This window comes from Antechinus flavipes, chromosome 5 (assembly GCF_016432865.1).
Source record: "Antechinus flavipes isolate AdamAnt ecotype Samford, QLD, Australia chromosome 5, AdamAnt_v2, whole genome shotgun sequence".
Classification (NCBI taxonomy): Eukaryota; Metazoa; Chordata; class Mammalia; order Dasyuromorphia; family Dasyuridae; genus Antechinus; species Antechinus flavipes.
The window spans coordinates 42,511,010-42,537,478 of NC_067402.1; the positions used below are offsets into that span (position 1 = coordinate 42,511,010).

At 36.8% G+C, this 26,469-nt stretch overlaps 1 protein-coding gene across 3 annotated transcripts in view; it reads right to left on the minus strand.

The window, feature by feature from the left end:
• Positions 1-26,469, minus strand: part of ULK4 (unc-51 like kinase 4) — a 627,233-nt gene that overhangs the window by 517,630 nt on the left and 83,134 nt on the right. For all 3 annotated transcript variants that reach the window (XM_051961226.1, XM_051961225.1, XM_051961224.1), the window contains exon 18: positions 2,874-2,981. In XM_051961226.1, the coding sequence (XP_051817186.1) occupies positions 2,874-2,981 (108 nt within the window). The remainder of the gene's footprint in view (positions 1-2,873; positions 2,982-26,469) is intronic.

Here is a 26,469-nt window from a genome sequence, read left to right on the forward strand (position 1 = left end):
CAAAGGATATTTATTATTCAAAGGCAGCCATGCTATCTAGAGTAGAGAAGGGGCTGAGCTTGGAATCAGACTAATTTGTCAACACCAGTCTCTGACACCTCCTAGCTCTGACATCCTGCAAAAGCAACTTAATTTCCCAATGTCTCAGGAACTACCTAGAACCGAAGGCAAAGTACAACAATGATACTCTTTCTTTGCCAAAGTCTTTCCTTGACCTCCATATTCTCCTGCCTCTGGCCCATCCTCCTAAACCCCAGATCTGACCACCTTCCTTTTTCTGTAAGAAGTTGTTGAATTTCATGGGGGGAGTTCATAATTTCATAGATTTACAGTAAAAAAATAAACTAGAATTCATCAAGTCTAAACTCTGTATTTTATTCAAATAGAAGAGAAGGAAGATGAGGAAGAGGAACAAAAGGAAGAGGAAGAAGGAGAAGAAAAGGAAAGGAGGAAGGGAAGAAGAAGAAGAAGACAAAGGGGAGGAAAGAGAAGAAGGGGAAGAATAAGAGGAAGGAGGAAAAGGAAAAAAAGGAGAAGGAAAAGAAGCATTTATACAGTGCCTATTACATGCTAAGCACTCTGGGACATAGATGCTATTATTACCTCCATTTTACAGATGAAGAAACTGAGGTAGATAGGTGCTAAATGACTTGCCCGAGGCTACACGGCCAGTAAATTTCTGAGGCCAGATTTGAACAGAGATTTTCCTGACTCCAGGGCTGGCTCTCTACCCGCTGCACCCACTTGTGCAGTAATACAGGTACTAAGAAGAGCAGAAGATCCCAACTCCAATTCTAAAGTCTGCCCTCTTGTGCCATGCTGCCTCACTACCACAAGCTGCCTGCACAGATAAAAGCAGAGATATTCAAATGTTTGTATATTTTATTCATGGCTCATGATTGGACCATGCTGATATAATAAAAATGATGCTTTACAAACTAATTTAGAGACAAGTGTTAAAACAATCAAATTTTATAGACTAGAAAAAATGAGACTTATTTAAAAGAACAAAGCTTTAGATTGCTAAAGGATAAGAGGGGAAAGAGTAGGAATAAATGGGATTTAACATTGCTCAATTTAAAAATATATCATAAAATAGTAATCATTAAAATTACATGGAAAGGAAAGTTAATTAGTGGAGAAGACCAGAAGAGCAGGGCCTAGAAGGAAACAATCATAGAAGCACTGTATTTAATAAATGGAAGTATAAAAAATATTGGAAGAAGGACTTCTTACTGTTGATAAGAATTGCTCAGAAATGCTCTGAGAGAATAGTGCATTAGAAAATCTACAGGGTATTTCAAAGTCTATTTTTAAGCTACTCAGGCCTATATTTCACTGAAACTTTTGTTTATTATATTTCTTCCTTGAAAAACTATTTGTTCATATCTATTAACTAATTATCTATTGCAAAATGACTCAAGTATAGATTTGTATCAATTCCCTTTATAACTATTATCAGATTTTTAGATGTTTGTAGCAAAGATTATTCACAGTCAACAGTTTTTATTATTGTTCAAATTACATTTATTTTGTAAAAAAAAAAAAAAAAGCAATTCAATTTTATGTAATCAAAATTTTCTGTTTTCTCCTTACTGGGACATCCTGTATTTAGATCAAATTCCTTTCACCACATAATCTAATAAGTGGCGAATGGATAAATGACTTAAATGTAAAAGTTTATAACACAAATTAACATAAAATGTTATAATAAATAAATGAAATAATAAAATAAATGGAAATAAAATGGAAGGGATTCCCTTTCACAACTAGAGACAATCTGAATCAGAAAGGACAAACAAGGAATTGAAGGGTATGGAGTAGATAAAACAGAAAATTTTGATTATATAAAATTGAATGGCTGCATTTTTTACAAAATCAATATAAAACTGTCTACTCTGAACAATCCTTACCACAAATATATCAGATAAAATATGATAATTGAGCTATAAAAGGAACAGCTACAAACCTATAATTAAGAGCCATTTCCTAACAAATAATTGGTTAAAAGATATGAACAAATAGTTTTCCAAGAAAGAAATACAATAAACAACAACATAAAAATAAATTCCAAGTCACTAATGATAAAGGAAAAGTAAATGAAACCAACTTTGATGTTTCACATCATAATCATAAAAGAAGACAAGAGTGTTGGAAGGACTACGGGAAGATAAGTATCTCGGTTCACAGTCCATAGAGTCATTAATTGGTCAAAGCATACTGGGAAACACTTTGAAAGTATGTGAGAAAAGTTACAACACAATCTGTACCCTTTTTCTTTCTGATCTCTCTTCTGATCAAAAGTCACAAAAAGCAACCCTTGAAATACAAAAATGTCCATAGCAGCTCTCTCTGTGGCAGTAGAAATTTGAAAACAAAGTAGATGCCCAGTCATTAAAAATGGATGAAATAATCTATGAAAGTGTTATGAAATAATAAATGCAGAAAATCTAGAACATCAGGTTTGCACTAATTTGATACAATGAATGTTTTAGCAGATATAAAAATCCCACAACTGAAAGAATATAAACAAAAACATGACCAAAGAATATCAGAAGCAGCCAGTAAATATTGGGAATGTCTTCTCTCCCATGAGGAAATCAAAGATGGTAGCATCAAGAGAGAGCACATGGGAACTTTCAGTCCATCAGTACAAATGTTTGAACTGACAATGTCCCACACTTTCAAGTTAACAGCACTAGGGAGCCTCTCAATCAGCATGGGTCTTGAAGGGTAACCTTCCCAGTGAGCTTCCCTAGGCATGCTCCAAGGGCACAAAGTCAAAACATTTTTATAGAGTAATTATTTTTCTGCTGAAAAAAAAAATCCAGGACATTTTACCCAGAGTTATAAAGTTAATCAGACATTCTTACCTGACTTGCTACAAGGTAGATGAGCTCCCCGAGGGTCGGTAAAAGGCACTGTTTTAATTTGCTGTTCCTGAAGTTTTCCCTAATTAGTTCAGTTAAGAGAGCAACTGCCTGAAGAAAGAAAAAAGTAAACAAAATATATTATTACATTTTCTCTAGCCTTTAATCTATATATAAAGGATAATTCACTCTACACAATTTGCCCTCTTTTTTTCTGAGCTAATTTAAAAACAGAACCAGGATAGACACCATATTCTAGAATGAAAAGCAAATACATCTGCGTGGGGAAAAAATTATCTGGTGAAATAACAGACCGTTTTCACACAGCATTCTCTTATCACCAGAGCAAAAGCATTAAGCAATGGTAGGTAAGATTATGTTTCACCAACAATACTCAAGCTCCTCTAGTTGTCCCAAAGTTCAGGAGCCACCATCACACCAGGCACTAAATTACCTGGAACAGAGGTCTGTTGGGGGCACGCTCTACACCATCAAGTGCAAGTAGAACTTGTGGTTCACTCATTCCACAGATTCTTCCACATAATAAATTCTGACTTCAATACTCTACCTCCCTTATGCTAATATCCTCTTCAACTTTCCCTTCCCTTCACCTTCCTATTCCCAAACCTCATCAGTCAGCATAGCCATCATAGTAGCTATCTACTAATCACCAACAAGAGATATTAAATACCTACTAGGTGCCAAGCCACTAAGTGCTGGAAATACAAAAACACAAGGAATGAAACAATCCTTAAATGCATAGTTTATATGTGAATGGAGAAGATAAACATATTTAGGTATAATTAAATAATAATTAAAGGAAATAAATACAAGGAAAAGCAAATTAATTAAATATGAGGCAGTTTGGGAGGGAAAGAAATAGCAGTTGTAGGGACCAAGAAAGATTTCAGGTAGCAGGTGATATTTGGCCTACATCTTAAAAGATAAAGAAGAACAGTTAGATAGGGGTAAAGAAGAATGTATTCCAGGTGTAAGGGACAGCCTGTACAAATTCATGGAGACAAGAAATAAAGAACAGAGGGAAGGCCAATTTGGCTGGATCACTGAGCACAGGAGAGGGAGTAATAGCCAATGAGGCTAGAAAAATGGGTTGAGATCAGGTTGGTAAGCTAAAGAGAGGGCTTCTATCCTACAAGACACAGAAAGCTCCAGCACTGGGTGAGTAAGGATGTCACCTGGTTAGATCTCTGCTTAACGTAAAACTGTCTGACATCAGGATGACTGGAGGAAGGAGAGACTTGAAGAAGGAAGGCCAATCGGGAAGCTATTGGAGTAATCCAGGTGAGAGGTATTCAGAGGATGAACTAAGGTGGGAGCTGGCTGAGCAGAGATGGCACAGAAGGGAAAATGGCCAGGGCTGTCCACCGATTGAATAAGTGGGGCAAGAAAGACTTTGGAATCAAAAGTGGTATGTGGGTTACAAGGCTGGAAAATGGGAAGGTTGCTGGTGCCTTTTAGAAAAATAAACAAGTTTGGAGGAAGGGAAGTTTGGTAGGGAAGAAAATGAGTTCAATTTTGGATATGATGAGTTTGAGACATGTGCAGGATATGTAATTTGAACTGTCCAAAACTCAATGAATAAGCTGCAGCACTTATACTGGGGAAGTAGTGTAAAAAATAGCATCTTAAAGATGCCCAGATGGATTAGGCAGGGTAAAAGATCAAGGCATAAGCTGATGGACGTATTGAATATTCCACTGGTACCCATGCAGTGCCAAGAGATTGAGTAAAGGCTGCCATCACATGGGTAAAATGTTAGCTCTTCCTTGGGTCTCTGCATCTGCAGTGCTCAACCTATACCTTGCACACAGGGACACCTAATAAAATATATTAAATTGAACTTAAGTGAATTAGATGGATATCCTATGGAAGACTTCTGGGAAGTCCTGGACAGAAGTCACAAGCATACTATACCACAGCTGGGTTGCAAATACCTCTCTTAAAGACCTCGTGGATCCATCAGAGAACAGAAAGGTGGATACAAAGCCATTTCCAAGTTGTAAAAATTGCTCTGGAGAGGTCAGAACCAAAAAACAACTCAAATAATGTGCACAGAGAAATTATCCAAATGAACCTTTGTCATAAACAGGTCTTTTCTTTTCTGTCACTCACATCTCTCCAAATGGAAAGTTCATTGATATTCATTTATATAATATTGATTTATCGTATGAGAAGTGAGGTAACAAAGGTAACAAAAATCCAAAACTAAACAATAATGCAGAGATGCAGTATGATTTAGTGGTAAGAATGCTGACTTCAGAAGTACAAAGATCTGAGTTGAAGATCTGCTCCTGATAGTTACTAGCTAAGTGACCCTGGACCAGTCCTTTCATCTCTTAATGTCCCTGGCCTCATTCTAAGACCAGAAGTTGCCAGACGGTTATAGATCTACTTTGGTAGAGGAAATTCCCTCACAGAAAGCTCCCTAAGCTAATGAAATTCCAGTTTTAGACAATGATAAAATGAAAAACTAAAAAGAAAAAGATTTCTAAAAACACATGGATTCTTGTGATTAATAATAAATTTTAAAATTACTTTATGCCAACAGTGAATATAAAATACTGACATTATCAGGAACCGTTCTCAGAGTCGATATGAAATCCTTCAATTTTGAATGGGAGAACAAGACCATCAGGATTATGTCATTTTTTTTAATTATAAGAGACTTGGGAGAACTCTTCAAAGAATTCAGTAATGGAAAGATATTTCCTAACAACTAGTGTTTTAAAATTCTGTGTATTGCATAGACTGTTGCTCAAATCTCCAATATAATTAAAATTAAGGAAAATAGACAAATTCATATTCAGTGATAGAATAGACTTTTCTTTGGAAAAGTTTACTTCTTTCCAAGCAAATTATTTCATTCGTATCCAAGAGTCTGAGGAAAATATGTTTTTAAATGTTTTAACAATATTTTTTGTATTGGATTTGCACTTTCACTGGTATAAGGAATTACCAATGAGGAAGTTCCTTTTCTTTCTGGGTATCATCATCTGCCCTGCAAGAAACAGTCTTAGAAAACCAACTGGGGAGATGCGGTTGTGATTGCCCACAGTCATCCAGCTAGGATATGTCAGATGGAAGATTTGAAATCAAATCCTCCAGAATCCAACATTAACTTTCTGTCCCTGCATCAAGCCATTTCTCTCTGGATGTAAGTGATTTTGAATAGTTACACTCAAGTATCTTTCAAGATTACAGTGTTCTCACAACAAACCAAGGAAGTAGATAGGGCAGTCTACAGATAAAGAGACAGAAGTTCAAAGAGGTGACTCACTTGCCTTACATCTCACAGGAAATAAGAGGCCCAGCTTGAACTCAGATCTTATAGCTCAGTGTCCAGTGTTTAGTCCATTCCACTACCCTGACTTTACAAGTTAATAAATATTGATTAAGCTCCTACATAGTTTTAGTACTATATAAAGTATTTGCAAAACAAAAACAAAACTGTTGTCTGCCCTCGGAAAGCTCACAATCTGTTACTATGTAGATGAAGATAATGAAATATAAAATACGTAAAAAGTAATTTCAAGAGAAATAGAAAACTGACAATGGTGGGTGGGAGTGGAAAAAATACAATCAAGCAAAACAAATCAATATATTGTCAATGTATAGAAGTGTAGATTTTATAATGCACTAGGAATCTACCATTTCAGTGCCAAGAGACCGTAGGCAAGTTTCCATCAGTCAGTTTTCTGATGGATTTTTGTTATTACATTGATGAATCCATCTTTCCATGTTGTTTCCCTTTACATTGCTGGGGTCTTCTTATAAACTGTTATAATTCTCTTAATTCCCTTTACATCAATTCATACAACTCTTCCTAAGTTTTTCTTAGCTTTTCAGAGTCATCATTTCTTGTAGTGCAATATTATATCATATCCATATTTATCAACTCCATAACTTATTCAGTTATTCCCTAGCTGAGACGTCTATGATTTCCTTCTAATTTTTTGTTACTATAAAAAGTACCACTATAAATATCATTAAATTTATGGGACAACTCCCCCCAACCCCCGCTTTAACCTTGTAAATATTCCATGGTAGTATTTTTGGGTCAAAGGAGGTATGTATTATAATGACATTTTTTGCAACAAGTGAACCAGAGAAGTGGATTTTTTAGGCCACACTACAAGGAAAAAGAGAATATAATCATTATAATCATTATAATAATTATTATTAATAATATATAAAAGTAATCAAAAGTGAAGGAGAAAAATTAGCCACTCCCTAAATTAAGTCATATCAAACTCTAAGCTATTCTCTGTAGTTACAGCTTCCTGGACTTAGCTTAGACTATTACTGTTCTACCCCAATGCTCCCTGAAAGCACCACAAGAGAACAGCATCTTCTGCTGTTCTGCTTCCTCTCAGATGACTCAAAAGCTTCTTGTCCATATAGCAAGTCTGGGAACATTCTTCCCATAATTCTACTTAATAACTTACTATCTAATTTCCCCTCAGTAAGTGAATGTGAAGCATATGAGGTCACAGAATATCAAGTTCTGAGACCTAGAACAGGAAGAGGTATTAGAAACCACCTCTTCCAATCCCCACTCCTCATCTTGGCCAGTAAAAAACTGAGAGCTGGAGAGGCAATTTCCCCAGAATTATCTAGGTTGTAAGTAGGAGGCCAAGGAGTTGAAATCTGGCGGACTGACTTTAAATCCATTTTTTTTTTTTTTTGGCATTGTGATTCTTCTCAGTGGCAAATACAAATCAGAAATAGATCATATTAAGTATTTAATAAATGTTTATCGATTGACTGATTATTCCTATCATTTCAAAATCAGAATAATTTATAACAGAGATCACAGCCATCTAGTAAATATAGGACAAAGCAGGAAAGACAGCTTGGCTGCATGGAAAAAACACTTGCTTTTGAAGTTAGAAGACACTAGGAAATCTTGTCTCTGTCTAGTGGTCTCTGTAAGACTGTGGGCAAGGCATCTGACACACCTGAACCTTGCCACAGCCTTCAGCTAGAAAATGAGAGGCCTGTTCCAAATGGCCTCTCAGTCCCTTCCTAGTCTAAATCTATAACCTTCTGAGAAAAACCTTTGAACCTGAGGAGAAAGAAACCCAAGAAGTTCAGAATCCCTGCTTATAATGGGTGGCCCCTCAGAGCTATCCACCCTGTGGTCCTGAAGCCTGATGTGGGTCCTGCTGATGCATCCTAGACTTTTCCAACCTAGATGTGCTACTCCCTTCTCCTCCCACCCCCCACCCCCCCTCCTGCCCAGGAAGAATGTAAGCTCTTTGGGAGCCAGGATTAGCTTCTATTTGTACACCTAACACTTAGCAAAGTTTTCAGCACGTTTTATAAGTACTTTTCCATTCATTTGTCCTACATCTAGTTGTGGTATTAATAATAAAGTATATGTATAAATATCTTGGGTCTCCCTTTTCCTCATCTATTAACAAGAGTGGAAGAAAATGACCAGCACTAAGATCCCATGTCTAAAATAAGCGGGCTTTTTAAAATCCAGAATCTTATGTGACTTCTACAACCCAACACACAATTCTAGGCGTTACTACTGTACAGATTTCTGAAAGTACAAATAAGACTGAGTGATGAACCAAGCCACTGTGTGGAACTGTACACATTTATTCAATATGCTATACAGAAAATCCAATGAAACACAAATTTTGGGAAATACCCTTCTTCAACAGAATAAAAACATCTTAAATGTAGTACATAATAAGTCTTTCTGCTTTCAGGTTAAGTTTATAGTTTTCTTTAAAGAATTTAATAATTCAAGAATTCTTTAATAGAATCTTTAAAGAATTTAATAATAATAACTCTCTACTTGCCTATTAAAAATACAACTATTTGTAACTTTTTGTGAAAAATCTTATTGTGAGGGCTTAGCCTCCCGACTCTAAAATAATGGTAGACCCTTCAAAGTCATTCTCAAGTTAATTTTATTAACCTATATCAATCTCAGATCAATCAATTGACATTTATTAAGTACCTCATAAATACCAAGCATTAGTCTAAGCCTAGGAGATTAAAAAATAATAATAAAAATTCTTAAAGAGGCAAAAGACAGTTCCTGCCCTCAAGAAATCTACTTTACAGGTTCCAGGTCAAGGAACCTTCCCTCTCCTGCCCCCTCCATGTTTATTGAATGTGTTCCAACACTGAGCTGCTTAAAAGCTAATCTTGAATTCAAAACTTTGTCTAGAGATCAGTCATATAAGTCTAGCCAATAACTTCCTCCACTTCCAATAAGTTCCACCCCAACTTTCAAGATCAAGCAAAAGTGGAACCTGAATGACAAATTATGTTAGAAATTAGGGGATTTTTTTTCCTTTCTATTTAAGCAAGAATAATCCAGCTTTGATTTCAGAAAGACCTGGAGAGACTTGCATGAACTGATGTTAAGTGAAGTAAGTAGAACCAGTAGAACACTGTAGATGGCAACAATAATAATATGTAATGATGAACTGTGATGGAAGTGTCACTTTTTAACAATAAGGTGATTCAGGCCAGTTCCAAAGGTCTTGTGATGGAGAAAGCCATCTGCACCCAGAGAAAGGACTGTGGGACTGAGTGTGGACCACAACATAGTTTTTTAACCCTTTCTGTTGTTTGCTTGCATTTTATTTTTCTTATTTTTTTCCTTTTTGATCTGATTTTTCTTGTGCAGCATGATTAATGTGTATACATACATATAGAAATAAGTATGGAAGAATTGTACAAGTTTAACATATATATTAGATTGCTTGCTATTTAGGGAAAAGGGTGAGGGAAACAGGAAAAAAATTTGGAACACAAAGTCTTTTTTTCAAGAGTGAATGCTGAGAACTATCTATGCATATATTTTAAAAATAAAAAGCTTTTTAAAAAAGAATAATCCAGCTTTATATCATACTACTGATACAAAATAACCAACTCCTGCCCTCCACACATGTGAGAGCTTACTCTAGCACTCATCCATTTCCTTGGGACCTGGCTGGTTATAGCCTTCAATAAATCTGCTTGGAGGGGCAGCAAGGTGGTGCAGTGGATAGAGCGTTGGCTCTGAAATCAAAAGGACCTGAGTTCAAATCTGACTTCAAATACTCAACATTTACTAGCTGTGTGACTCTGAGTATGTAACCTAACCCCATTTGCCTTGCCTCCTCCCACAAAAGACTTACTTTTACTTTTCAGTGAGGAAAAAGGAGGTTCTACCCATATCTATTCATTTGGAAGGCATTTACTGTTACATATTGGTGGCTAGAATGGAAAGACTGATTATCACTGCAGTCTCTGAGATTAACCCTAGTATGCCCCCTTTTATATGGCTAAATGAAGCTTTGGTAAGGAAATTTCTAAAAAAAAAAGAATTATTAACTGATTTCACTGTCTTTTAGATTGAATTAAACAGCCTAATTCAGAAAGAGAAGCAGCAATCAAAGACAAGCCACAGAAGAAATGAAGCCATATTCATCATTCATTAATTACCAATTTCTTTTGATAGGGGAGCAAAGAATCATGGAACTAAACAGAGCTGTGTGAACTCTATTTTCTCTCCATTTTGACAAAATAAGATAAGTTAGATGGTTATAACTAGGAAAGTTTTTGTTCACCCCATAGCAGAGCCACAGAGTTGGCTCAAATTGTAGATAGGCCCTAATTAGAAAATAAGATTTAAGAATCACCAACAGAGATAAACTCTGGCCTGCAGTCTCCATTAGACAGGAATGTAGAAAATTTGTAATGAGCTGAAAATTTTAATAAATCTTCAAGGGAACTATTAATTACACTTGAAAAACACTTGTGTCTAATTGTAGTTCATGAAATTAGAGAAATAGAAAATGGCTAAGTTTTAAAAGATCCTGTTGCATACAGAACTCAACCAACATTTAATTATATAACTGGATTTTAATAATAGAGTTTACAAACAAGCTTATTTAAAACTGGTCGAATGGAGAGGAGGTGTTTCTGAATAGAAAGCCCATGCATCTTAGGACCAGCCTTGCAGGTTACTATTCCCCAAATTAGATAAGACTGCTCTTGACTCAAACTTCAGTCTTCCAATACCCAGGTCTTAGAAAAAGTGTTGAAAGGATGCATTAAAGGTGTCAAGAGCATAGTAAAATGTCAGAAGGCTGATGAAGCTACTTGCAAACAAAAAATTATGATGACAGACATGAGGTAATGAAGTACCACAATAATGTTCAGCAACATTATTAAAAATTACCTCAGTAAAAATTTCTTAATACAGAAGATTTTAAAAATAGATAAAAAACAAGTTCAGAACATATGTGAGATATTACTTAACATTCAGCAGATGTCAAAATCCCCATCATGAAGCCATTTTAATAAAGGTATACAATATATCATTCTTTATTAAAGTGTTTCAATTTTTACTTTTTGAAATAGAGTAATAAAAAAATTTCAGAAAATTTAATTCAAGTCTTCATTTCACATAAACCAAGGGCACCGAAAAGAAAGAAATTATCAATAACATTTTATCAAAGGCATTCAGTGACAAAATCCCATTAGACAGAAGAAATAACCTGCTATTTTTGGAGATGTGCCCAATTACAAAGAATAATGAATGTAAAGGAATTTTCAACCTGAGACCTAAAATTCACATCCCTACACTTCTATTCAGAAACTCAATGTTGGAAAATTCTTATATTTTCTCAGCATTAATACACTACTAACCTATATGACATCATGATAATTATTTTCAGAAGGATACCAAACAAAATAAGATATAAAAAGTTAGTTGCCCATTTAATGATTGGGCTTAAAACTGATTTCCTGCCAGATTGCCTCCATTTACTAACCTCTCTTTTCTGCTTCTCTCCCTCCCCCCCCCAAAAAATTAAATCAATATGAAGGTTTTGCTTAAAATCATTTGAACTTCAAATAACTAAAGGATGGGGAGACCATATAATCTTTATTTACAAAAGTAGGACTTGAGCTCATAGAACAAAGAAACATATTTATATCAACTTCTCTACTCTCATACTCCTGAATTCTCTTAAAGGGCACACCCAGAGCAACAGGAATTAAGTAAATAAATGCCTCTATGAGGACAGTCATCTGAACTATTCACAAAGAATAGAGGAATTGATATTTCAGAGCTTAGTTTGACATTTGTCATAGAATGTGGGACTGAGTGTGGACCACAACATAGTTTTTTTCACTCTTTCTGTTGTTTGCTTGCACTTTGTTTTCTTTCTTATTTTTTATCCCTTTTTGATCTGATTTTTCTTGTGCAGCATGATTAATGTGTGTGTATATATATATATATATACATATAAAAATATGTATAGAAGAATTGTACAAGTTTAACATATGTTAGATTGCTTGCTGTTTAGGGAAAGGGATCATAGACAATGTCATAGACAACTTGAGATGCTGAGAATATGACATTATATAATTATTATAAAATATGCTAACATGCAAGTACACACACTTTTTCTTTCATTCCATATATTAGGGTGATTGGAGAGGGGAATACTAAAATAAATTTTATCTTAAAGCCACATATTTTCAGTTGCATAAAATTGGCTCTGACTCTTGCTCAAGCGTCCCAGTGTATCATTTCCTTTGTTTTTAATAAATCTAGTTCATAAATCCATAGTTCAGAAGGACAATTTGTGTTCTTGGAGTTTTCCTCAAGTTTCAAAGAACAACTTTGAGATTTTGATCCTACTAGCATTACACTTCTGGTTAGATCAAGTAAGCAATCCACACCAAGGCTCTGAGACCCTATATAGAAATATATTCCATGAAATACCTCCTTCACAGGATCTAAAGTGAAGTGTCCTATGTTCTTGCCAGGATCACGCAGCTAGTAAGTATTAAGCATCTGAGGCTAAATTTGAATTCAGATCTTCCTGACTCTACTGGACCATCCAGCTGGCTTTTCTATGTACTTTCAGATTTGCTCAAATAACAAATGCCAAATTAAAATTAAATTTTAATTTTAAATAAAATGTATAAATTAAATTTTTAAAATAAAATTTATAAATAAGTTTATGAAGTTAAATATAACAAATGTGAATTAAAATGTAGAATTTTATAGTTGAAGGATACCTTTAAAAAGGATATCCATTCATTTGATAGATTAGAACCCTAAGGCCTGAAAAGGTCAATAGATTTGTCCAGGATCACAAGAAATGGCAGAAATGTTCATAGAACTTAGTGGACACTGAGTAGACATCACTCAGATCCTAATACAGGAGTTGGGAATTCTCAACAGTGGTTCCAACCAACTTCTTCCATTCAGATGATGCTGTCAATTCTCCTCTTATGTATCTACCAATCAACAAGCCTTTTTAAAGCACCTCAGTGTTTGGGAGGTTCCGTTGTACACTTGTGAAACCCAGACAGTCTACCAGTGCAAGGAAACAGAATCGCTTCCATTTGAATTGTCTCAGGAAAATTCTGAAGACACCCCCGCCCCCAGCAGGGAGACAGCAGAGACTGAGGTCCTTTCTCAGACTCCACTGTCCGGCCTTCTAGTTCTGCTGCAGAGGGCACAGCTCCGATGGGTTGGTCACGTTGTTCAAACACCAAATGTGCATGTGCCAAAAAGACTATTTGATGGAGAACTCACACAGGGCAAGAGCTCACAAGGTGGTCAGAAAAAGCGATACAAGGACACTGTGAAGGTCTCTCTCAAGAACTTTCAAAATGATTGTCTGACATGGGAGACCCTGGCCCAGGACTGCCCAGCATGGTGAGCCCTCATCAGAGAAGGAGCTGCGCTCCATAAGCAAAGCAGAGCTGAATTAGCTCAGAAAAAAACGTGAGGTGCTCAGTTAGAGAAGCCCCCGATGTTCATGGGGACTCTTTATTCTGAGCTCCTATCGGTCTGACCCGCCACAGCTGGAACACAGCGATCTCACGCTGGTCCTCTTCCAGACTGAAGGACAACCATCAATTCAGCTCCTCTTCTATACAGTCGTTGTGTTGAGGGCCATGGACACAAAGACAAATCAACTATTTGCTGACTGTCCTCAAGGAGTCAGCACTTCACCAGCACAGGAAAAGCATTTGAGCTGAACTTTTGATGGGAAGGGAGAGTACTGACTAAAATATTGTTCAACTGACTTAACTGGATAGCTGATGTAGCCACAGGGCTGGCTCCCCTTTGTCTCCTTATCCCCAGCACCACACTCATTGCCTGGGATAAGAGAGAGGTTCAGTAAATGTGCACTGAATAGAAAAACCTATAGATAGCCTGCAGACAGCCAGCTGTTTTTATAAAATTGTTTTTAAACAATTGTCACATTATTGAGCTAATAGACAGAGATGCAAACAAAATAAATGTAATTGGAAGGAGGGAGCATTAATGATGGAGGAACTGGCCAGACTGCCAAAAGAAGAGTTCCAAGAGGTGGATGTGGAGATGGGGAGGATTCCAGGCATGGGGGGCAGTGGGGACTGTGCAAAGAGACTGGAGAGAGAGAGAATGTCATGTCCACAGAAGGGCAGGTTGGTCAGCTGGCTTCAAGGCTCAGGAGCACGTTGGAGGGTAATGTGTTGGGTTGAAGCCTGATTGTAAGAGGTTGCTAAGAACCTCTGCAAAGAGCAGAGGAGATTGTTCTTTATTCTGGAGGAAAACAGGACTCACTGAAGCTTCCTACACAGGAGAGCAACAAATGAAGTCAATGCTTTGGGATGATCGGTTTGGGGACTTGGTGGAAAGTGGATTGGAGGCTGGACTTCCTGTCCATGTTGTCTGGCTGTCCCTGGAAGGAAGAGGACTAAATTCTGATTCTCCCTCAGGGCTGCAGTGTTCTACTTAGAGAAGGTGCTTAATCTATTTGATTTTAATTCAATGGATATAAATGACTGGATCTGGACTGGGATAGGAGGAAGAGCAGTGTTCTGTCCCAGATATCAGGGCCCCTCCATACCCTCCAGTTTCATGTAACTATCATGAGAGGAGACTTTTGAAGACTCACCAAGAAGACAAATCTAGTACAAAGCAGATGGGGGATTGGGAATTCAAAGGGTTGTTGTTGTTGTTTGTTGTTGATAAGACAGAGGTAAGCTTAGGAAATTAAAGGCTGATAAAGGGTGATAAGATTGGGCCTGGAAAAAGATCTGAGCCCAGCTCTATTTATATACCATTGAATAACAGAGATCATTTTTATTAAGGCACTTCTTCAAAGTCTAGCTCCTCATTGTGGTCCTTTCTTCCCTATTGCTGCTAACAGGATGTTTTGTTTTTGTTTTTTAAATCATCAGCTGCAGAAAACTTCAAAAAGATTAATATACTTCTTTCTGGGGGAAAAAAAAAAGGTTAAGAAGGGGGTTTCTATTCTGCAATGGCCTAAAGAATTCCCTAGGCTGAAGCAAAATAGCTGGTGGAAATGGAAAGAAAGGGGAGTAAGTGCACAAAAACAACTGGAAGAAAAAAATGAAAATGACCCAGGAACCAGCTCAAAGACAGAAGAATATCACCAGAATAAACATTACTATTCCTGTTTTATAATGAGGAAATCACAGTCCTAGATAGAAATTTTAGTAATTTTTAGAGTTATTTATGGGTATAAGTATGGGAATCCATTCCTATCCTAATTAATCACAGATGACATCTGGAAAGAATCCATCAAAAGTAAATTAGCTATGATTAAGTCCTTAATCAATTCGTAAGGATCACAGGGACTTTGGGTCACTGGATGAAACAAGGCGACACCACACAGGAAATATCCTATAAATAGCTGAAGAAAATCAATCAAACTCCATGGGGCTATGGGTAAAACAGCAAGCCAGTCTGTGAATTCAACCCAGAGATTTACAGGCCAATCAACTGGAGTTGTCCAGTCCAAACACTGAGAGGGAACTGGGGGGAGAAAAAGAGGCTCTGTCTCTTCTCTCCCCTTTTTATCCCACTACAACCATGTTAATTTGGGGAAACTTTTCAGAAGACTGATATGGATTAGAATCCAGCAGAGCAGGTATCAGACATACCAAGAGTTGAGGGGTACAGAGCAGTAGCTCCCAGGTGGATGTGCTATGGTACCCATCTGCAGAGATAAGCAAAAAGACCCATCTAAGAGAATTTTGTGAATCTTCCACAAAGGAAAAGGACATGTAAATCCCCTTCTTTTTGAAATGTCTCAAGTTTGAGCCCACTCTCCCCATAGCAACATGGGTCACAATGGCCAAAGTTATCACTAAATGTCCCTCCCACTGGTGATGAGCCTGTCCCTTCTTAAAATGATGCATCCACAAAAGGCAGACCTTTTGTCCCTAGGACCTTACTTCAAAATTTTCCAGCAGGATGGAATCAACCTGAAGTCTGACAGAAAAACATAGGATTTTTCAATGAAACATCAGAAGCACTTTAGTGGTAATGCACTTTTATATGGGATGATATTCAAAAAATACTGAGAAATATTTTTGTTCCATGGTGCTCACTAACTGATATCCAAATCAGTATAAAACCAGGAAGAATGCTCTGACCAAAAATATTGGGCATTGTCATGAGGGATGTCCAATGCAGTCTAAATCAAGGAGAATATTCTTCTAGACTAGATCCTTCTGTTTGTGGAAGGCATGTGCTGGCAGCAGCAATTCCTAGGGCATCTCAAAGCCTCCCAAAGGAGATCCACAATCGCTCAAAAGAGTCTGACCAAAATAGCCAAGCAGAAAAAATAGAAGTGGAAAGAAAAGGCCTGTTTCCCACGACTTTGTTATGCGGTTTGAGGGACAGACCAGAGAATTGGTTGACAAGAACATTTATCTGTGACAGATGCTGCATTCGGATAATGAACTGATCCCAGAAGTAAACAGGAATAAGAGAAAAGGCTGAAGTACATGTAAAAAAATGCTTAAGACTTTTATTAAGCCAAAGCTTCTCTCTGAAACCTATCATTCTGACATCCAATATTCTCCCAGGGACGTTATGTGGCTATATATCATGCAATAACTACAGTTGGCATTTATCTGGTGATTTCATGTTTATGGAGCACTTTGCACAGATGATCTCATCTAAGCCTCACAACAGGCCCGTGAGGAAGGTACTACAGAAATGATTACTCCCATTGTACAGATGAGGAAACTGGTTTCCAATGAACACATATCTAGTAAGTACCAGAAATAGGACTAGAACTATAATTTTCTTTCTAAAGAATCAGTCTTGTGGCTCACCCAAAAGGAAATGGTGACAAATGAGGTGGCAGTATATTATCAACATGGGATTGGGCAAAAAGGAAGGTATAAAAGATAGTAGAAAGAGGGGTGACTGGAAAAGAGGGCCAGCTAATTATGTAGCAGAAACCAAGTATAACAGTGGGGTGGACCTCTAGTGGAAGACTTATGGGGAACAGGGACAAGAGCAATAATAAGGAAGCATTGTGATCTATACCCCACCATACCATACTATGGAGGTAGTACTCACACTGGCAAGAAAATACAGAATGAGTCAAATACCTGAATGCTGTTAAATAACCCAGTCTCAAAATACATCATAAAAGTTTCTGCAATTCTACATTGCTGAAGTCACCATCATGTTCTGTTCATAAGAAAAGCTGCCTTACAAGTTATGAGGTTGATGACAGATTTATGACATTTCTCATTTTTTAATCCACTAACATTAACTGTCAGTATTACTGGGAATTAAACACATTTTTAATGTTGCCGATCCTTAATTGAGATAAAAACTGTCTGTGCTTCCAGCATAACAGATACTGCTTAATAGCTCAGTTTTATAATAAGTAACCACATATCATGTCATGTGTGTTGGTGATATTCAAACAACTGCATGATTCTTTGAATAAAGTATTCTCACTTGGCTGCAAAAGTAAACTACACATATTTTTAGCATGAAAGAGATCAGTCTTTCTCAAATAATGACATTTATATAGATTATGCATTTCTTACTTTTTTAGTAAGCCCATGAAATATGTGGCAATATTAAAAAGGAAAGCCAGAAAAAGGAATGGACAAATATAAAACATAAATAACATATACAAAGGGGGACAAAGGCTTGCACTAAGACAAAATAGCATTTGAAAATGCCAACACTAAATGGAAGAAAAGGGGAAAAAACCCAACATTTTAAAGACTTTAAATCACATTATTATTATGTCTATCTGCTATTTTCAGAAGGGTTTCCACGTAAAAGCAAAAATTTCTTCTCATACTGAGACAATTTGAATGTGAAAAACAATAAATATTCAAGAATGGAGTTTTTATAAAATCTAATTAAAGGAAATAAAACTAATTTTAATGTTTCTAAAATATTATTTGTAGAACAAAATGTAGACTCACTGCTTCACAATAATAAGAAGGAACTATATTTGTATATCCACAAGGAGAAGCTGTCAGTGACATTTTTACTCTTGAAATTTATTGGTTCATAAAGTAATGCAACTAATGATTTAAGATAGTCCTGGAACTCCCCAAACTGAATGGGATCTGCTTCTTTCAAATCAAAACTCATTTCCTATGTGGTTCCACAGGATAAAATCATGTTTTTTCTAGCTTCAACTAGACTCATAATTTTCTACTTTAAAAGGTCAAATGTGATTCAATCTCAGATGTCCCAGACTGAGCCTGATTAGAGTTTAAAGAGATGAAAATATTGAATCAGTTCTGTGGTTTATTTTAGAAAAGTCACAAAGAACTGAAATTATAGACATTTCAAAAGTTATGAAAGGCCACAATTCTGATATTTGCACAGATTTCATTTGCTTTCCCTACATTGGAATTAGAGCTCTTTAAAATGTGGGTATGAATAGATGTAAAGTTAGATTTACAAACACAGAATGAAATGGCAGAGTTAGGAAATTTCTGAGATTTTTGTTTCGAGTCACAGTTTCTTAGGGAACTTCCAACCTTTATTCCAGTTCAGGCACTCTGTTCTAGACTTTTCAGACTTTCTCACTCCTTCTTAGATTACCTTTTTTTACTTGTCATACCCAATTAGAACAAAAGTGTCTTGAGGGCAGGGTCTGCCTTTATTTGGGCTTGTACTGGTCTCCCCAGCAACAAAGTGCCTGGTGCATTGTAACTGCTAAACTAATGCTTTTTGAGTTGAGAACTTCCAATTTTGTTCATAAAATGAGAATAATAGTCGCAATGATCATACACAACCCGTCCTCATTAAGTTCATAATTGCTTTTATGGACACCAGCTTTTATTAGAAGTTCTCTCTGAGTTCCACATTATCAAATAAACCTAAATTTTAAAGAAGTTATTCCCTTGAGGTTTTTACTTCCTATAACCCAAGGCAATAAATATTCATTAAAGAACAGAGGATACAAAGATTTTTAAACAACCATTGAGAAGCCTGAGTTAAATTGGGAGAACATGACATATACACAGCGAAGTCTAAGAGAAGGTTACGAGAGATGGGGACAAAGGAAAGCCAAATGGATGTCTGAGAACATACTTTCAGCTGAAGCAATGAGGAAGGCTTCACTAATATACTAGTGCCTGAGTTGAGCTTTAAAGAACAGGGATTTTAAGCAGGTATCAGTGAGGACAGAAGAAGTACGGAAGCAGAAAATGATGGCAAGTTCCTCAAAAGAAGGCTGAAAAATATGAGGAAAAAGTAAGCAGGAGCTATTTATGAAGCATCTTAAGTACCAATTTAAGGAATTTGCTTTTTGCTTGGGAGGCAGTAAGATTTCTTCTCCTCCCCTCTTCCTTTTTTTGGCTATATTTTTTCTTTATTTGTGTTTTCCTTGCTGTTTTATAGTGAAGATGGGAAGCTGTCAAGTTGATCTTTCTAAAGCCACTGGTGTATGTCACTTCACAATTCAATACACTTCAATGTATCGAATGCACTCCCAACTGCCTCCAGAATCAAATACAAAATCCTCTGTTTGGTTTTAAAACTAGGAAGAGGGGAGAGCTTGAGGGGAAAGATAATGAGTTCCGTTTTTGCCATACTATCTCCTCCTCACCTACCACAGTGGCTCGCACATAGCAGAGGCTTAATAAGTATTTACTGAGTTGAATTGTTCATGCTTGTGGCATCCTTCTGTTTGATGTTTCTGGATACTGATAACAAATTGGAAGCTACTGGGACCCCATAGCCAGTAGCAGCTGAAGGATAGCAGGTAGAAATCGTCCTTTAGTGGGGGGCCATTAGAAGTTTTAAAGAGACTTTTCATGGTAGAAATATAGACATTTCCTCCTCATCCTCTCCCCCATCCCTTTAGCAAACTAAACCGGGTATAGGCCCAGCTGCTGCCATCGCTACCTCCTAGGGGCAAGACAAGAAGCCCATATCCTTCATCATCTCAGAAGATCCAAACTGCAGGGAAAAAAGGGTATCTCTTTCCTTCAGCAAGAAACAAGTTATCAAGAGAGCATCTCTAATCCTCATGAATAATCCTGGAGGTGACAGACAGTGGGCCAGTGACAGGCAGGCAAGTGATAGCACGCAGGCCAGTGAAACTACAATTAAAGAATATGTGAAGTTCAGTCTGGAATAATACAATGCAAAAAGGAGAAGAACCAAAAAAAATGGGAGGAAAGGAAGGAAGGAAAGAAAAAAAGAAGGGAGGGAGGGAGGGATGGAGGAAGGGAAGAAGGTAGAGAGGGAAGGGAGTCAGAGATCACTGAGCATGACAGGTATCAAACATTACCCAACATGAAATGAATTCTAATTTGATAGGAAATGGTTGGTTACCAACATGGAAGTTACTTGTTAATTAGTTATGTGAAGACAAAACATCTGTCTTTATACTTAGAACAAAGGTCAAAAATCAGCATCAAACAAGGTGGTTAAAAGATGCGAAAACAATGCATAAAATTACATCTCCAGCACAATTACCAATAAGTGAAAGATACTGAAAAATGGGAAATGAAAAATACATTGCAACTGATTATAATCCTTTCCTAGACAAGCAATGTAAAAACAATGACCAAAAAGGAAAGTAAGATAGCCCAGAAATCAACATAGCCAAGAAACACTTGCTTTTTCTTGCAAAGCAAGGAAATCTACCAGCCAAGGATGACGTCAGCACAGAACATAAACTCATTGCAAAAGTGGGGGAAAGATGATGGTGGATGATAATGAGCAATACTATCTCATAAAATAGGGATGAGTGGTGGAGGAGGAAATGAATTTGCAGAAAGTTTGACCCAGCTAAGCAGACTGGCATTTAGAGAGGAACATGAAGTGACAACAAAGAAATGAAAATAGAACGCCAGGGTTTCTATCCCAATCTACTTTCAACACGGACATCAGGAGAACTGCCATATTTATGCTCTAACATTTCAGTCCCTGAAGTAAGGAAACAGAATCAGGGCTAAAGAGGATGAAAACAGAAAGAACAGCTGGACCAGCCCAAGTATACATAAAAGAAATCGGTGCTGGAAGCAACACAATTTCAGAAGCCTTTAGAGATCAATTTCCAAGATATCTGAGAAAGAGTGAGATCACAGATGATTAGAAAAACCCATAAATTGTGATATTACCCTAAAAAGGCAATTGAATGTACATTATAACAACCAATCCATATGCCTACTTTCTCATCTCTATAAAATCTCTAGACAAAATTGCTCTACAATGGTATCAAGGGTAAACTTGATTTAAAAAAAAAATTATCAGAAGGAAACAGGCAAGGTTTGACAAATGATTTTCTACTACAGACCACATTTTCAAGTTTACAACCGACTGAAAGGTATAGGAAAAGCAGGGCCCACCACATCTCTCACTGTATTACTGCAGCAGCTTCAAAACTGGCCTCAAGGCTCTCTCTGTCAGTCCATTCTGCCCCCTATCTCCAAAGGAAGTTTTCATAAGCACAGACCTGACCATGTGATTTCCCTACTCGACCAAGTCCAATAGCTCCCTATTATCTCTAGGATAAAGTATAACCTCCATTTTTATATATTTTAAAGCCCTTCTTGACCTGTACCCAATCACTCTTCTGAGGCTCACTGGATTTTACCATCCCACCCTCATTCTGAGATGCAATAATAATGACCTTCTCTCTTCTTCGGCCCCTCATCCCTTATACATCTCAGCTACTTCGGAAAGAGAATTCCCCAGCTGAGGAATTTGGAAGAGCTTAACAAACCTGATTTATTTTTAGGTTTTACAGTAGGGGTGAGAAACCTTCTTTTTCATTTCTCTATAATTCAGTTTCTTATTCTACCCATCATATTTCCTACAGTCCCTAACCCTAGCAACGTTCCTTCCAGATTATAGGTAAAAAGGATTTTAAATGAAAAATTGGTGACTACTTAGAAAGTAGCCATTATCAAATAAGTGCACTGCCATTTCACCTCCTTCCTCTGATGGCTTCTATTCATGACAGCGGTAAAAATAAATGGTGCTTGACCGCTTAGCTCCTTGCCCAATCATCCTTTTGCAATTTGGTTTCAGTCCTCATCACTTAGGTGAAATTGCTCTCAAAATAGAAGTGAGTTTAGGGAGAAAGATAATGAATTCAATTTGGGGTGTATTTCATTTGAGATGCCTATGGGATATGCAGTTTAAAATGTTGAAAAGACAGTTGGTTATATAGGATTGGAGTTCAGGACAAAGATATACATCTGAGAGTACTCAGGATGGACGTGATCATTAAATCCATGGGAACTGATGAAGTTCAAGAGAGAAAAGAAGAGGGGGCATAGGACCGAGCCCTGGGGGAGGGACAACAAAAGAGACTCAGAAAGACCAAAAGGAGTGTCAAGAAAGTCCAAAGGAGAGAGGATTGGGGAAGAAAAATGACCAACTATTTCAAAGGCTGCCAAGACATTAAGAAGGATAAGAAGGGAGAAAGGGCCATTGCACTGGGCCATTAAGAGATGGCCATAGGCAATTTATAGATGAAGAAGTTAAATCCATTTTTAATCATATTAAAAAATGGCCTAAATCACTATTGATTGGAGAAATGCAAATTAAGACAATTCTGAGGTACCACTACATACCTCTCAGATTGGCTAAGATGACAGGAAAAATGATGATAAATTTTGGAAGAGATGTGGGAAAACTGGGACACTAATGATTGTTGGTAGAGTGGTGAATTGATTCAACCATTCCAACTATGACCAAAAAGCTATCGAAATGTGTATACTCTTTGACCCAGCAGTGCCATTACTGAGTCTGTATGCCAAGGAAATAATAAAGGAGGGAAAAGGAACCATGTGTGCAAAAATGTTTGTAGCGGCTCTTTTTGTAGAATCAAGAAACTGGAAACTGAGTGGATACCCATCAGTTGGAAAATGGCTGAATAAATTATGGTATGTGAATGCTATGGAATATTATTGTTCTGTAAGAAACAACAAACAGAATGATTTCAGAAAGACCTGGAGAGACTTACATGAACTGATGCTAAGTAAAATTAGCAGAACTAGGAGATCATTGTACATGGCAATAGCAAAATTATGTGATGATCCATTCTAATGGATGTGACTCTTTTTAACAATGAGCTGATTCAGATGAATTCTAATAGACTTGTGATGGAGAGAGACATCTGCATCTAGAGAGGGAACTGTGGGGACTGAATCTGGATCACAACATGGTATTTTCATCTTTTTTGTTGTTTGCTTCCTTTTTTTTTCTTTCTTATTTTTTCCTTTTAGATCTGATTTTTCTTGTGCAGCATGATCAATATGGAAATATGTATAGAAGAATTGAACTTATTTAATATATATATTACCATTATTTGCTGTCTAGGGGAAGGAGTGGGGGGAAAGGAGGGAGAAAAATTTGAAACATAAGATTTTTCAAGAGTGAATGTTACAAACTTTCTTTGCATATATTTTGAAAATAAAAAGCTATTGTTTTAAAATGCTCTAAATCACTATTGATCAGAGAAATATAAATTAAGGCAACTCTGAGGTACCATTTTCCACCTCTCAGATTAAGATATCAGGAAAAGATAATGATAAATGTTGGAAGGGGTGTGGGAAATCTAATACATTTTTGTTGGAGTTGTGAAATGATCCAATCATTCTAGAAAGCAATTTGGAACTATGTCCAAAGGGATATAAAATTATGCATACCATCTGATCCAGCAGTGTCTCTACTGGATCTATATCCCAAAGAGATCATTAAAAAGGGGAAAAGACCCAGATATTGCAAAAATGTTTGTAGCAGTCCTTTTTGTAATGACAAGTAACTGGAAATTGAATGGATGCCCGTCAGTTGGGAAATGGCTGAATAAGTTTTGGTATATGGATGTAATAGAATACTATTGTTCTATAAGAAATGATCAACAGGCTAATTTCAGAAAAGCCTGAAAAGACCTATATAAACTGATGCTAAGTGAAGTAAGCAGAACCAAGAGATCATTGAACATTATGTGATAATCAACTGTGATGGTCTTGGCTCTTTACAACGTTTTAAGATAATTCTAAGAGATTTGGGATGGAAAATGTCATCCATGTCCAAAGAGAGAACTATGAAGACTACATGTGGTTCGAAATACAGTATTTTTAGCTTTGTTTTGTTCTTTCTTGTGATTTTTTTTCTCTTTTGGTCTGATTTTTCTTGCACGATATGACAAATATGGAAATGTTTAAAAGAATTATATATATTTAGCCCATATCAGATTGCTTGCTGTCTTGAGGAGGGAGGAAGTAAGAGAAGGAGAGGGGAAAAGCCAAAAAGTCTTATAAAAAAAATGAATGTTGAAAACTATATATGTATTTGGAAAAAATAAAATACTATTCAGAAAAAAAGCATCAAAAAAAAACAAAAACAAAAGAAGAGATGGCTAACAACTTTGAAGACAGTAAAAACACATGTATTATATCATTTAGTCCTTAAAAAGCCATGTATAGTAAGCATTATTATCCCCATTTAATGTGAGAAAGGTGAGAGACAGCAGGTAACTTGCTCCAAAAGCCAGAGTATCTGAGACAGGATTCACACTTATTGAAGGCCTTTTGTCTTACAAGTCAGTATTCTGTCCCTATAAACCTTGTCACTGAATATACCAAAATACATCATAAATGGAACTCAGACTGGGGAGGAAGGGCAAAGAGGGAGAAAGGGAAGAGGTTTAGCTTTTATTTGGACCAATATAGAATTTTCTTCCAGATTAGCTTCTTAAACAGCTTACTTCATGGATTCCGCTCTATACTCGATTAAGTCAGAATCTAAAGCTAGATGAAGTACAGAATGATTTAGTGCCTTGCTCTAGGGTCACTAGTCAGTATGAAACAAAGCTAGGACTCGAGCCCAGATTCCTTTGCTCTCCTGATAGAAAACATTTCTAAACAGAACAACTTCATGTCAATCTTAACATGAAATTCAGATCCAGAAATCACAGTACAATTACCACAGCTTGTGTGTGTGTGTGTGTGTGTGTGTGTGTGTGTATGTATGTATGTAAAGAACTTCCCTACATTTCAAAAAAAATCATTCCCTTTGCTCCCCAATATTTTTCAAGATAAAAGAAAATGCCACACAGTGTAAAGACTGCTAGGCGATTTCATTCTAAAGTTTTCCATTCTAAAGCTGTCCTTAATTAAAAAAAAAAAAAAATTAAGACGTTCAACTTACTACAAAGGAAATCAACTTGAATTTGTTCCTGTGGGTCAGTGAAAAGTAGTTTCAATGTATAAAATCTCTTCTGAAAACTGTTCTTAAAAGGAAATATCAAGTTAACAAAAAAATTGATTTAAACTTTTTGACAAAAAGTAGTTTTGTACTAACGTCTTACAGCCTTTCCCAGCATAAGCCACATCTTATTCCTATATGTCATTCAACATCTAGCCCACACATACACAAATACAGTAGGTATTTCATGTTAAATATTAAAAAAATCCACATGAACCTAAAGTTAGTCTCCCAAGTACATATATATATATATGAAATCCCACCTAACAAAACACAAAAAAGTGAACAACAAATGTTTTCAAATACTACCATGAAAAATATGTTTATATGATATTAATTTAAGTGTATTTTTTTCTAATTGTACTGTGAAAGTAATGATTTTAAATCTGGAGACATAGCCCAGAATGCCTGCTTCTCAGTACAACTCAGTGACTCTCTTTGTGTCTTTCTCTTTCTTTCTCTCTCTCTGTCTCTTCTCCCTCTTCCTCTTTCCCTCTCCCCCTCCCTGCCTCTCCCCTGTCTCTGTCTCTCTGTCTCTTGTCTGTCTCTCTGTCTCCCTCCTTCCTGTCTTTTTGTCTTTCTCTCCGTGTGTCTCTCTGTCCCTCTCTCTCTCCCTTTCCATCTTTCTCCTCTTTTGCACTTAAAACACTCTGGTCTCTGCTACATTGACTGTGCAAGGCACTATACAATGAAATGTATGAAATAGCCCTGGGTTAGAGGACTGAGGCAGTAACCTGTTACTACTATTTACTCTTTGTGTGACCTTGGGCAAACCACTTAATTTTGGGGAGTCTCAGTTCCCTCATCTGAAAAGTGGGGTTTCTTTTCAGTCATAATCAATGGCCTCCCCCTGGAGTAGGGGTGGGGTCTTCTTCAAGTCTGTATCCCCCCTCACGCTGACGACAGTACACTTAATAACGGATTATTAAAAGAAAGAATCCTTGACAGGTTGTCTGCCTGAATCATCCAGACCAGATATGAAGAAGAAAAGCAGCATCTACCATAATGGGCCGTGGCCGTGCTTTGTTTGGAGGGATGCGTGACCTTTAGAGTTACTGAAACAGAATCATGTGCAAACTT